The 15,003-nt window shown below is 48.6% G+C and overlaps 1 protein-coding gene across 1 annotated transcript in view; it reads right to left on the bottom strand.

The window, feature by feature from the left end:
• LOC138351720 (S-layer protein-like) overlaps positions 1–15,003 on the bottom strand; it is a 50,524-nt gene that overhangs the window by 12,869 nt on the left and 22,652 nt on the right. Inside the window, exon 2 of the mRNA XM_069303744.1 lies at positions 8,014–8,192. Coding sequence (XP_069159845.1) covers positions 8,014–8,192 — 179 coding nt within the window. The remainder of the gene's footprint in view (positions 1–8,013; positions 8,193–15,003) is intronic.

Genomic DNA, 15,003 nt, shown 5'->3' with positions numbered 1-15,003 from the left:
TAGGTTCATTAAAATCTGAGACAGGTCAAATAACGGATAATGACAAGGAGATGAGTAGTATTTTTAACAAATATTTTATATCTGTATTTACTAAAGAACTTAACAATATGCCTTCAGCCGAACAAGTCTATGTGGGTGGAGATAAGGACAGGTTGACTAGTTTAGCAGTTACCAGGGAGGATGTTCTTAAACAAATAGCTAAACTCAAACCAAACAAATCGCCAGGGCCGGATGAAGTGTTTGCCAGGTTGCTTAAAGAATGCAAAGAGGAGCTTTCCGAGCCACTGTCTACCATATTTAATAAATCAATAGAGTCAGGCAGAGTGCCAGAGTTATGGAAAGTTGCTAATGTGATACCAATTTTTAAGAAAGGAGATTGATCACTTGCGTCAAACTATCGGCCAATTAGCCTAACGTCTATTGTGGGAAAGTTACTTGAATCGATAATTGCAAATAAAATTCGTCTTCATCTTGAAAAACACAAATTAATAAATGAGTCGCAACATGGTTTTACAAATGGCCATTCATGTTTAACAAATTTGCTATCTTTTTATTCCAGCATAGTTGAGGCAGTTGATAGTGGTAAGGATTGTGATGTTGTGTACCTTGACTTTAGCAAAGCTTTTGATACAGTGCCACATGAAAGACTGATTAAAAAAATAGAGGCTCATGGTATTGGAGGTGCTATATTAAGTTGGATTAGGCATGGCTATTCCAAAGGAAACAGAGAGTTAGTATAAATGGGGTTAAGTCAGAGTGGGAAAATGTTGTAAGTGGAGTGCCTCAGGGCTCTGTCCTGGGACCTCTGTTGTTTATAATATATATCAATGATTTAGATTCAGGTTTGAGTAGCAACATTTGCAAATTTGCCGATGATACAAAAATCGGCAGGGAAATTAACACGGAAGAAGACTCACTGTCACTTCAAGTTGATCTAAATAGGGTTTTGAAATGGTCAAAGGATTGGCAGATGCAGTTTAATGTTGATAAATGTAAAGTTTTGAGGCTAGGTAATGATGATAGAGTTACAAAATACGAGCTAGATGGTGTTGAGATTGCGAAGTCGAATTGCGAAAGGGATCTGGGAGTTATGATAAGTAAGAATTTAAAACAAAAGGATCATTGCATGAATGTTCGTAATAAGGCAAATAGGACACTGGGATTTATTAATCGAAGCGTTAGTAACAACAGTAACAACAGCAACAACAGAAAAAAACGCAGCTCCATCAACAGTTACAACAGCAGCAACTGTAACAATAGCAGTAACATAAAACATAGCAGCACCAGCAACAGTAACAACAGGAGCAACAGTAACAACAACATCAGCAGCAGTAAAAATAGAAGCACAACAACAGTAAAAACATCAACACCTGCACCAGTAAAAGCAACAGCACCAGCAACAGTATCAACAGCAGCAGAAGCAACAGTAACAACAGCAGCATAACGGAAAGTAACAACAACAGGAACAGTAACAACAGCAGCATAAAGGACAGTAACCACAGCAGGTACAGTATCAACAGTAGCAACAGTAACAACCGTAGCACCAGCAAAAGTAACAACAGCAGCAACAGCAATCGTAAAAACAGAAGTACCACCAACATTATACACAGCAGCACCAGCATCATTAACCCTAAAAGCAACAACAACAGTAACAACAGCAGTTCAAGCAACAATAACAACAGCAGTACAAGCAACAGTAACAACAGCATCAACAGTAACAACAGAAGCTCAAGGAACAGTAACAACAGTGGCAATAGTAACAACAGCAGCACCAACAACAGTAACAACAGCTGGTTCAGTAATAACAGCAGCAAAAGTAACAACAGCAACAACAGTAACAATATCAGAAACAGTAACAACAGCGGCACCTGCACCAGTAACAACAGCAGCACCAGCAACAGTAACAACAGCACCAACAGTAACAACAGCAGCACCAGCAACAATAATAACAGAAGCACCAGGATCAACAGCAGCACCAGAAAATATAACAGCAGCAGCAACAGTAACAAAAGCAGCAAAACTACAAGCACCCCAGTCAGCAGCAAAAACAGTAGCTCTTCAAGCAACACAATCGGCAGCAGCAGCATTACAAGCATCACAGGAAACAGCACAAACAGTATGAATAAAAGCACCCCATTAAGCCGCAGAAACTCTACAAACAGCACAGTCAGCAGCACAAGCAGTAGCCATACAATCACGACAGTCAGCAGCACAAGCAGTAGCCATACCATCACGACAGTCAGCAGCACAAGCAGTAGCAACAGTAAAATCACCAGCAATAGTAACAACAGTATCACCAGCAAAAGTAAACACAGTAGCACAAGCAACAATAACAACAGAAGCAACTGTAATAACAGCAGAAACAGTAACAACAGCATTATCAATAACAACAGCAACACCAGTAACAACAGCAGCACCAGCAGTAGTAACAACAACAACAGTAACAACAGCAGCAATAATAAAAACATCAACTCCAGTATCAACAGCAGCACCAGCAACAGTAAAAACACCAGCTACAGTAGCAACAACAGCACAAGCCATAGTAACAACAGCAGAACAAGCCACAGTAACAACAGCAACACCTGTAAAAAGAGCAGCACAAGCAACAGTAACAAGAGCAGCAACAGTAACAAAGTCAACACCAGTACCAAAAGCAACACCTGGCAACTGTAAAAACAACAGCACCAGCAACAACAAAAGCACCAGCAACAGTGAAAACAACAGCACCTGCAACATTAACCACAGCAGCATCAGCAGCAGTAATAACAGCAGCACCAGTAACATTAATGACAACAGCACCAGCATGATTAATACCGGCAGCACAAGCAACAGTAAGAACAGCTGCACCATCAAGAGTAACAACAGCAGCAGCAACAGTACCAGGATCAGTGCATGAATGTTCGTAATAAGGCGAATAGGACACTGGGATTTATTAATCGAAGCGTTAGTAACAAGACACCTGGTGTGGTTCTTCAGCTATATCTTGCTCTGGTTAGGCCCCATTTATATTATGCAGTAAAGAACATAAGAACAAAGGCAACTGCAGAAGGCCTATTGGCCCATACGAGGCAGCTCCTATTTATAGCCACCCAATCCCACTCATATACTTGTCCAACCCGCGCTTGAAACAATCGAGGGACCCCACCTCCACAATGTTACGCGGCAATTGGTTCCACAAATCAACAACCCTGTTACTAAACCAGTATTTACCCAAGTCTTTCCTAAATCTAAACTTATCCAATTCTAAACCCATTGTTTCGTGTTCTGTCTTGTGTTGATACTTTTAATACCCTATTAATATCCCCTTTGTTATGTCCATTCACCCACTTGTAAACCTCTATCATGTCACCCCTAACTCTTCGCCTTTCCAGTGAATGCAACTTAAGCTTTGTTAATCTTTCTTCATATGAAAGATTTCTAATTTGGGGAATTAACTTAGTCATCCTACGCTGGACACGTTCAAGTGAATTTATATCCATTCTATAATATGGGGACTAAAACTGAACTGCATAATCTAAATGGGGCCTAACTAAAGCAAGATATAGCTTGAGAACCACACCAGGTGTCTTGTTACTAACGCTGCGATTAATAAATCCAAGTGTCCGATTTGCCTTATTACGAACATTTATGCATTGATCCTTTTGTTTTAAATTCTTACTAATCATAACTCCCAGATCCCTTTCGCAATCCGACTTCGCAATCTCAACACCATCTAGCTCGTATCTTGTAACTCTATCATCATTACCTAGCCTCAGAACTTTGCAGTTATCAGCATTAAACTGCATTTGCCAATCCTTTGACCATTTCAAAACCCTATCTAGATCAACTTGAAGTGATAGTGAGTCCTCCTCCGAATTAATTTCCCTACTGATTTTCGTATCATCTGCAAATTTGCAGATTTTGCTACTCTACAAACAGCACAGTCAGCAGCACAAGCAGTAGCCATACAATCACGACAGTCAGCAGCACAAGCAGTAGCCATACCATCACGACAGTCAGCAGCACAAGCAGTAGCAACAGTAAAATCACCAGCAATAGTAACAATAGGACGAGATATACTGGCCACGAGGGCTGGTTTCCCGTCCTGATCAGCTCATACCACAGCCACTGCTGACCTCCGGTGAGGTGACGCTTGGACAGCAACGCCATCTATGCAGTGGATAGGTGGGCGTTTGTGTCTAAGCCTGTAAGTGAGGTGCCCTAGAGTGTAACCGGTACTGATGACGTGTCCGATTACAGAGTCGACCTGGGACTGCTGTAATGGAAGTTGGATCAGTCTACCCAAGGCAGCCGAAGAGTCTCCACGTGTTTGCTGCAGCAGCTGTGAGTCACCCCCCCGGATGAACACTGTTGTGTTAGCCTGCCTGTGAGGTGGCAGAGCCAGGGATTGTCGTACCCGGGGCTGACTAGTGGAGAAGACTAACCACTGGGGTGTTGTGGTGAGGAGAGTGATCTGTGGAATCACACGAGGCTCCTGCCTAGGGCTCGCAACCCTAGTATCGGTCGTGGAGTGGCCTACGCAGCGTTGCTGATTGGAACCTGCCAGCTAAAGGCTGGATTTGTGGTTGACGGCCTCCACGACTGCGCACCCAGTGGGACTGTGATTTGGCTGGCCTGTGGCCGGGGTAGACTCGCCGAGGGAATCAAAGGATTCATCGTGAGGCCACAATAGAACCAGGACTACTCGTCTTGAGCACCGTGAACGTCTTGAGTCTTCGGAGGAAGACAAGTGATTGTAAATAAGTGTAGTAATAATAAGTGTGAGACTGTTTATATATTTATTCATGGTGGTGGTGCTAATTTATACTTAATAGAGAGCAGTTTTATCCCTTCCCCTTTAATTTACTTGCGTTACGGAGCACACCCCTTGAAAGCCACTACTAGCTTGGGGCCGGATACCCAAGCTCTACTAATATCAGAGAAAGAACCCAGTTGCGACCCAAGAGGGCCGTAACAAGCAGTAACTGTAACAACAGTATCAACAGTAAAAACAGCAGGAACAGAAATGCAATAATCACAACCGCTCCAGTAACAGTAACAACTCCAGCAACAGTACAAACGCCAGCACAAGCAACTTCAGCAAAAGAAAAAAGCAGCACCATCAACAGTAAAAACATCAGCAACTGTAACAACAACAACAAAAATAGTAACAACACCACCAACAATAACAAAAATCGCACAAGCAACAGTAACAACAGCAACATCAGTAACAACAGTAGCAAGAGTAACAGCAGGAACATCAGTAACAACAGCAGCATCAATAACAGGAACAACAGCAATGTCTGCAACAGTAACAACACCAACGCCAAAAACAGTAACAACAGAAACACTAGTAACAACAGCACCAGCAAGAGTAACAACATCAACGTCAGCAACAGTAACAACATCAACGTCAGCAACAGTAACAACAGAAAAACTAGTATCAACCGATCCAGCAACAGTAACAACAGCAGCAGTAGAACAAGCAACAAAAACAGCAGCACTAGCAAAAGTAACAACACCGGCACAAGCAACAGTAACAGCAGCAGCACCAGCAGCAGTAACAATACAGCACCAGCAACAACAGCAGCACAAGCAACAGTAACAACAGAAGCACAAGCAACAGTAACAACTTCAACATCATTAACAACAGCAGCACAAGCAACAGTAAAAACAGCAGCAACAGTAATAACAGAAACACATGTAACAACAGCCGCACGTGAAACAGTACCAACAGCAACAGTAAAAACAGCAGCACCAGCAACTTCAGCAAAAAAAAAGCAGCACCATCAACTGTAAAAACAGCAGCAACTGTAACACTAACGCCAGCAACAGTAACAACAGAAACACTAGTAACAACATCAGCAACAGTAACAACAGCAGCGCAAGCAAAAGTAACAACAACAGCACAACCAACAGTAATAACAGCAGCACAAGCAAAAGTAACAACAACAGCACAAGCAACAGTAACAACAGAAGCACCAACAACAGTATCAACATCAGCACCAGCAACAGTAACAACCACAGCAAAAGCAACAGTAGCAACAGCAGCACCCGCAATATTAACAACAGCAGCACCAGCAACAGTAACAACAACGTCACAAACAACAGTAACAACAACAGCACAAGGAACAGTAACAACAGCAGGAAAAGTAACATTAACAACAGCAGCACCAGCAAAAGTAACAACAGCTGCAATAGTATCAACAGCAGCAACTGAAACAACAGCAACACCTGTAAAAACAACAGCACCAGGAACAGTAACAACAGCAGCAAAAGCAACAGTAACAACAGAAACACCAGCAAAAGTAACAACACCTGCAATAGTATCAACAGTAACAACAGCAACACCTGTAAAAACAACAGCACCAGCAACACCTGTACAAACAACAGCACCAGCAACACCTGTACAAACAACAGCACCAGCAACACCTGTAAAAGCAACGGCACCAGCAACAGTAACAACAGCATTAACAGCACCAGTAACAACAGCATTAACAGCACCAGTAACAACAGCAGCAAAAGTAACAACAACAACACCAGTAACAACAGTAATACCAGCAAAACTAGAAACAACATCACAAGCAACAATAAAAACAGCAGCACCAGCAACAGTAAAAACACCAGCACCAGTAACATTAAGAACAGCAACACCAGTAACAACAGCATCATTAGCAACCGTATCAAAAGGAGCACCTACAACAGCAACAACATCAGCACAAGCAACAGTAACAACAGCAACACCAGCAACAGTAACAACGTCATTGTTACTGTTTTTGCTGTTCCTGTTCTTGGTGCTGCTGTTGTTACTGGTATTGCTGTTGTTACTCTTCTTGGTGTTGCTGTTGTTACGGTTGCTGGTGATGTAAGTAACAACAGCACCAACAACAGTAAAAAAAGCAGCAATAGTAACACCAACAGCACCAGTAAGAACAGAAGAAACATGTAACAGAAACAGCACCAGTAACAACAGCAGCGCCAGCAACAGTAACAAATACAGCAACAGTAACAACAACAGCAACATTAACAATAGCAGCAACAGTAACAACAGCAGCAACATCAACAACAGCAGCAACAGTAACAACAACAGCACCAACAACGGTGACAACAGCAGCACCAGCAACAGTAACAAATGCAGCAACAGTAACAACAACTACACCAATAACAACAGAAGCAATACCAACAACAACAGCATTATTAACAACTGCAGTAACAGTAACAACAGCAGTGCCAGGACCAGTAACAACAGCAGCGCAAGCAACAGTAACAAAAGCAGCACAATAACAACATCAGCAACAATAACAAAAGCCGAAACAGGAACAACGGCAGCACTAGCAACAGTGACAACAGCAGTATCAGCACCAGTAACAATAGCAGAGCCAGTAACAGTAACAGCAGCAACACCAGCAACAGTAACAACAGGAGCAATAGTAACAACAACAGTAACAGCAGTAGCAACAGTAACAACAACGGCAACAGTAACAACAGCAGCATCAGTAACAACAGCAGCAACAGTAACAACAGTAACAAAAGCAGCAACATTAATAAGAACAACAACAGTAACAACAGCAGGATCCGCAACAGTAACATCAGCAGCAACAGTAACAACAACAGAAAAAAGTATCAACAGCAGCAACAGTAACAACAGCATCAACAACAACAGTAACAACAGCATCAAGAGCAACAGTAACAACAGCAGCAACAGTAACAACCACAGCACCAACAACAGCAACAACAGCAGCATTAGTAATAACAACAGCACCAGTAACTACAGCAGCAACATTTTCAACAGCAGCAACAGTAACAACAGCAGCACCAGTAACAACAGCAGCACCAGTAACATTAATAACAGCAGGAACAGTAACAACAGCAGCACCAACAACAGTAGCAACAGTAACAGCAGCAGCAGCAGCAACAGTAACAACAGCAGCACCAACAACGGCGGTAATAGTAACAGCAACATTAACAACAGCAGCAGCAACAGTAACAACAGCACCAGTAACAGTAACAACAGAAGGAAGGTCCCAGACTCACCCGGTACTCTCGCTGGCGACGCTGAAGGTGGACCAGAGCGCCCAGCGGTGTTCGATGGGCAATGTCTCCCAATAATCCTGCTTGTTGGTGGCAGCCAGACGCAGTGTCTGGGGCGAGGGCTGCGTCAGCTGGTGCACCGCCTCCGTCCCTGTCACAGATGGTAATATAGCCTTCCGTCCCTGTCGCAGATGGTAATATAGCCTTCCGTCCCTGTCACAGATGGTAATATAGCCTTCCGTCTCTGTCAAAGATGGTAATATAGCCCTCCGTCTCTGTCATAGATGGTAATATAGCCCTCCGTCCCTGTCACAGATGGTAATATAGCCCTCCGTCTCTACAGATGGTAATATAGTCCTCCGTCCCTGTCACAGATGTTAATATATCACACCTCTCCTGACAAAGACGGTGATATATTCCTCTGTTAAGGTACATATGTTAATATATCCCTCCGTCTCTGCCAAAGATGGACCCAGGGAAAGTGGCTGTGGGGGAGGACCATAGGGATGTGGCAGTGGGGAAGGGCCGAAGGGATGTGGCAGTAGGGGAGCACCAAGGGGGATGTGGCAGTGGAGGACCAAGAGGATGTGGCAGTTGGGGAGGCCCAATGGGATGTTGCAGTGGGGAGGACTAAGGGGAAGAGGCAGTTGGGTGGCCCAAGGGGGGTGTGGCAGTGGGGAAAACCAAGGAGATGAGGCAGTGGGGGAGGGTCAAAGGGATGAGGCAGTAGGGGAGGGCCAAGGAGATGAGGCAGTGGGGGAGGGCCAAGAGGATGAGGCAGTGGGGGAGGGCCAAGGAGATGAGGCAGTGGGGGAAGGCCAAGGAGATGAGGCAGTGGGGGAGGGCCAAGGAGATGAGGCAGTGGGGGAGGGTCAAGGGGATGAGGCAGTGGGGGAGGGCCAAGGAGATGAGGCAGTGGGGGAGGGCCAAGGAGATGAGGCAGTGGGGAAAGGCCAAGGAGATGAGGCAGTGGGGAGGGCCAAGGAGATGATGCAGTGTTGTAATCCACAAGTTAGTAGGAATTATTAGCTAGAGGATCATTACTACAACACTTAACGAATGATGATTGAAAGTACATGTAAGTAGACAGACTATGGATCACATATCTAAGAAAGGTCAAAGATTAAGACCGAAGCTGTTTAGCCAAATTAATAATTCCTGGAAAGAGGAATTATTCTTCGTCAGGCTTCTAGGATCAAGGCTACCGCTCTAGTTCTAAGGTTAATCGGATTATACCTTCCTGAGAGGCGTGGTGAAATGATTGAGGCCATGGTTGGCTGGAGTCAGTCTGGTTTGGAAGTTGAACTGGCAAGTCCTCCGAGGTCTCCGTTTGTGGCAGCAGCGAAGTGTAGCAGACAGCTATGCGAGAGCCTGTTGTGATCTTAGTGACCAAGTTAAGTCTGCAGTATGTGAGTATTGAATGTAAGACTAACCGGGTGTGGAGCGTTGTAGTAATCATTCCGTATTAGGGACTTAGGCGGAAGTTTTGAGTGTGTGGGGTGATCGCGGAGATCAAGTGGTCTATGGGTATTGGAAGTGTATTGACCTAATAGAGTATGTTAATATGTATTTATTTGTCAGAGTCTATTCTTTGTAATTAAATGACAAAACCCGACGGCCTTTAAATTCCTTCCATATGTTCATTCATTGTGTTCCAGTACAAACCGAGTGGTACGCCTCAAGGGTCTGGTGTGTGTAGGAGTATAGGTGGTAGTAACGGTTGCTGAGGCAAGGTGTTATGTGTTGTGTAATCGCTGTGTTCGGAATGAACCGGGGTTCAGCGTCACGACAGCAGTGGGGGAGGGTCAAGGGGATGAGGCAGTGGGGGAGGGCCAAGGAGATGATGCAGTGGGGGAGGGTCAAGAGGAGGAGGCAGTAGGGGAGGGTCAAGGGGATGAGGCAGTAGGGGAGGGCCAAGGAGATGAGGCAGTGGGGGAGGGTCAAGGGAAGGAGGCTGTGGGGGAGGGTCAAGGAGATGAGGCAGTAGGGGAGGGTCAAGGGGATGTGGCAGTAGGGGAGGGTCAAGGGGATGAGGCAGTGGGGGAGGGCCAAGGGAAGGAGGCTGTGGGGGAGGGCCAAGGGAGGAGGCAGGGGGAGGGCCAAGGAGATGAGGCAGTGGGGGAGGGCGAAGGAGATGAGGCAGTGGGGGAGGGCCAAGGAGATGAGGCAGTGGGGGATGGCCAAGGAGATGAGGCAGTAAGGGAGGGCCAAGGAGATGAGGCAGTGGGGGAGGGCCAAGGAGATGAGGCAGTGGGGGAGGGTCAAGGGGATGAGGCAGTGGGGGAGGGTCAAGGGAAGGAGGCTGTGGGGGAGGGCCAAGGGGAGGAGGCAGTGGGGGAGGGCCAAGGAGATGAGGCAGTGGGGGAGGGCCAAGGGAAGGAGGCTGTGGGGGAGGGCCCAGGAGATGAGGCAGTGGGGGAGGGCCAAGGAGATGAGGCAGTGGGGAAGGGCCAAGGAGATGAGGCAGTGGGGGAGGGTCAAGGGAAGGAGGCTGGGGGGAGGGCCAAGGGGAGGAGGCAGTGGGGGAGGGCCAAGGAGATGAGGCAGTGGGGAAGGGCCAAGGAGATGAGGCAGTGGGGGAGGGCCAAGGAAAGGAGGCTGTGGGGGAGGACCAAGGGAGGAGGCAGTGGGGGAGGGCCAAGGAGATGAGGCAGTGGGGGAGGGCCAAGAGAAGGAGGCTGTGGGGGAGGGCCCAGGAGATGAGGCAGTGGGGGAGGGCCAAGGAGATGAGGAAGTGGGGAAAGGCCAAGGGAAGGAGGCTGTGGGGGAGGGCCAAGGGGAGGAGGCAGTGGGGGAGGGCCAAGGAGATGAGGCAGTGGGGGAGGGCCAAGGGAGGAGGCAGTGGGGGAGGGTCAAGGGGATGAGGCAGTAGGGGAGGGCCAAAGAGATGAGGCAGTGGGGGAGGGCCAAGGAAAGGAGGCTGTGGGGGAGGGCCAAGGGGAGGAGGCAGTGGGGGAGGGCCAAGGAGATGAGGCAGTGGGGAGGGCCAAGGAGATGAGGCAGTGGGGGAGGGTCAAGGGAAGGAGGCTGTGGGGGAGGGCCCAGGAGATGAGGCAGTGGGGAGGGCCAAGGAGATGAGGCAGTAGGGAAGGGCCAAGGAGATGAAGCAGTGGGGGAGGGCCAAGGGAAGGAGGCTGTGGGGGAGGGCCAAGGGGAGGAGGCAGTGGGGGAGGGCCCAGGAGATGAGGCAGTGGGGGAGGGCCAAGGAGATGAGGCAGTGGGGAAGGGCCAAGGAGATGAGGCAGTGGGGGGGGGGCCAAGGAGGTGAGGCAGTGGGGAAGGGCCAAGGGAAGGAGGCTGTGGGGGAGGGCCAAGGGGAGGAGGCAGTGGGGGAGGGCCAAGGAGATGAGGCAGTGGGGGAGGGCCAAGGAGATGAGGCAGTGGGGGAGGGCCAAGGAGATGAGGCAGTGGGGGATGGCCAAGGAGATGAGGCAGTGGGGGAGGGCCAAGGAGATGAGGCAGTGGGGGAGGGCCAAGGAGATGAGGCAGTGGGGGAGGGCCAAGGAGATGAGGCAGTGGGGGAGGGCCAAGGAGATGAGGCAGTGGGGGAGGGTCAAGGAGATGAGGCAGTGGGGGAGGGTCAAGGGGATGAGGCAGTGGGGGAGGGTCAAGGGGAAGAGGCAGTAGGGGACGCCCAAGGAGATGAGGGAGTGGGGGAGGGTCAAAGGAATGAGGCAGTGGGGAGGGCCAAGGAGATGAGGCAGTGGGGTAGGGCCAAGGAGATGAGGCAGTGGGGGAGGGCCAAGGAGATGAGGCAGTGGGGGAGGGTCAAGGAGATGAGGCAGTGGGGGAGGGTCAAGGGGATGAGGCAGTGGGGGAGGGCCAAGGAGATGAGGCAGTGGGGGAGGGCCAAGGAGATGAGGCAGTGGGGGAGGGCCAAGGAGATGAGGCAGTGGGGGATGGCCAAGGAGATGAGGCAGTGGGGGAGGGCCAAGGAGATGAGGCAGTGGGGGAGGGCCAAGGAGATGAGGCAGTGGGGGAGGGCCAAGGAGATGAGGCAGTGGGGGAGGGCCAAGGAGATGAGGCAGTGGGGGAGGGTCAAGGAGATGAGGCAGTGGGGGAGGGTCAAGGGGATGGGGCAGTGGGGGAGGGTCAAGGGGAAGAGGCAGTAGGGGACGCCCAAGGAGATGAGGCAGTGGGGGAGGGTCAAAGGAATGAGGCAGTGGGGGAGGGCCAAGGAGATGAGGCAGTGGGGGAGGGCCAAGGAGATGAGGCAGTGGGGTAGGGCCAAGGAGATGAGGCAGTGGGGGAGGGTCAAGGAGATGAGGCAGTGGGGGAGGGTCAAGGGGATGAGGCAGTGGGGGAGGGTCAAGGGGATGAGGCAGTAGGGGAGGGCCAAGGAGATGAGGCAGTGGGGGAGGGTCAAGGGAATGAGGCAGTGGGGGAGGGCCAAGGAGATGAGGCAGTGGGGGAGGGCCAAGGAGATGAGGCAGTGGGGGAGGGCCAAGGAGATGAGGCAGTGGGGGAGGGCCAAGGAGATGAGGCAGTGGGGGAGGGCCAAGGAGATGAGGCAGTGGGGGAGGGTCAAGGAGATGAGGCAGTGGGGGAGGGTCAAGGGGATGAGGCAGTGGGGGAGGGTCAAGGGGATGAGGCAGTAGGGGAGGGCCAAGGAGATGAGGCAGTGGGGGAGGGTCAAGGGAATGAGGCAGTGGGGGAGGGCCAAGGAGATGAGGCAGAGGGGGAGGGCCAAGGAGATGAGGCAGTGGGGGAGGGCCAAGGAGATGAGGCAGTGGGGGAGGGCCAATTGAAGGAGGCTGTGGGGGAGGGCTAAGGAGATGAGGCAGTGGGGGAGGGCCAAGGGAAGGAGGCTGTGGGGGAGGGCCAAGGGGAGGAGGCAGTGGGGGAGGGCCAAGGAGATGAGGCAGTGGGGGAGGGCCAAGGGAAGGAGGCTGTAGGGGAGGGCCAAGGGGAGGAGGCAGTGGGGGATGGTCAAGGAGATGAGGAAGTGGGGGAAGGCCAAGGAGATGAGGCAGTGGGGGAGGACCAAGTGCAAGTAGCAGTGCGGGAGGATTAAGAGGAAGTGGTAGTGGGGGAGGACCAAGGGAGGTGTGACAGCGGTGGAGGACCAAGGTGATTTGGCATTGGGGCAGGACCAAGGGGATGTGGCAGTGGGTGATGACCAAGGGGAAGTGGCAGTGGGTGATGACCAAGGGGAAGTGGCAGTGCGGGAGGGCCAAGGGGATGTTGCAGTGGGTGATGACCAAGGGGAAGTGGCAGTGCGGGAGGGCCAAGGGGATGTTGCAGAGGGGGAGGACAAAGTGAAAATGTCAGTGGGGAACGTCCAAGGGGGGCGTGGCAGTTGGGAAGGAACAAGACGAAGTGGCAGTGTGGAGAGGTAAAAGGGAAAGTGGCAGTGAGGGAGGAAAAAAGGGATTCTGGCAGTGGGGAGGACCAAGGTGAAGTGACAGTTTATTATTATATTATATTATTATTATTATTATTATTATTATTATTATTATTATTATTATTATTATTATTATTATTACTTTCTACCACAGACGTGGCCACAAATTTTCAATGCTAACCAAAATATAAACATTTTCTTGTCCCCCACGGACACTGTCAGAGATTTGTTAAACATATAGTTCAGGGATTTATTGAACAATCAACCACAGAAGGTGATTGTAGTGCTTTTAAAATGCTAAGGTAACCTACAGTCAAAAATGCATAGATATACAGAGTTACGTATGCCCTACATATTGTGGTTGATGGTCTTTACAGACCAGTGGTCTGTAAAGTTGTCTTTACAAAGTATCATTATTGTGTATTTACAAAGGTGAAATGTAATTCTAATCAGCTTCAACATATACTTTATACACATACATACATACATATAAACAAATGAACAAATCCACAAGGGCCGTGACGAGGATTCGAACCTGCGTCCGGGAGCATCCCAGACACTGCCTTAATCGACTGAGCTACGACAGAGTTAAAAGGGTTGAAACCGAAATTCTACTGATCCTCGTCACGGCCCTTGTGGATTTGTTCATTTGATGCATCACGTTAGTGTGATCTCTGTGTGTGATGATGTAAGGGCGAAGAGGGAGAACGACCTATTGCCATAGCTCGGGTGCAGGGGGAGAGGGGTTGTGTAAAAGCCTGGTTTGTGCCTCGGAGAGGCTACGGGATCCAGTAAGTTCAGTAGAACTTCGGTTTCAACCCTTTTTAACCCTATCGTAGCTCAGTCGATTATGGCAGTGTCTGGGATGCTCCCGGACGCAGGTTCGAATCCTCGTCACAGCCCTTGTGGATTTGTTTATTTGATGCATCACGTTAGTGTGATCTGTGTGTGTGTGTGTAATACATACATATACATATGCGCACATATACATACACACACACCACACACACATATATATATATATATATATATATATATATATATATATATATATATATATATATATATATATATATATATATATATATATATATATATATATATATATATATGCGAACAAGCCAGAATGGTCCCCTGGACAATATGCAACTGAAAACTCACACCCCAGAAGTGACTCGAACCCATACTCCCAGAAGCAACGCAACTGGTATGTACAAGACGCCTTAATCCACTTGACCATCACGACCGGACAAAATGAGGTGATAGCCGAGGCTATTTGAACCACCCCACCGCCGGCACTCGGATAGTTAAATGGGCATAGCATTTTACCAAATCACCTCATTCTTAGGGGCAAACGTGAGGAACACAAATGCGAACAAGCCAGAATGGTCCCCTGGACAATATGCAACTGAAAACTCACACCCCAGAAGTGACTCGAACCCATACTCCCAGATGCCACACAACTGGTGTGGCATCTGGGAGTATGTTAATAATGTTTGAGATATATATCTCGAACTATCTACTTCTTTTGTAAGGTCTGATGGCGTAGTGGGTTAAAGCATACTAGTTATGCCAGCTACTGGAAGGTAGTTGTGCTTTCTGGGTTCGAGTCCCACTGGTGGGTGTTGTCCAAAGATTGTTTATCTTCA

This window comes from Procambarus clarkii, chromosome 50 (assembly GCF_040958095.1).
Source record: "Procambarus clarkii isolate CNS0578487 chromosome 50, FALCON_Pclarkii_2.0, whole genome shotgun sequence".
NCBI classification, from domain to species: Eukaryota; Metazoa; Arthropoda; class Malacostraca; order Decapoda; family Cambaridae; genus Procambarus; species Procambarus clarkii.
This window is presented reverse-complemented; position numbering and strand designations above follow the sequence as displayed.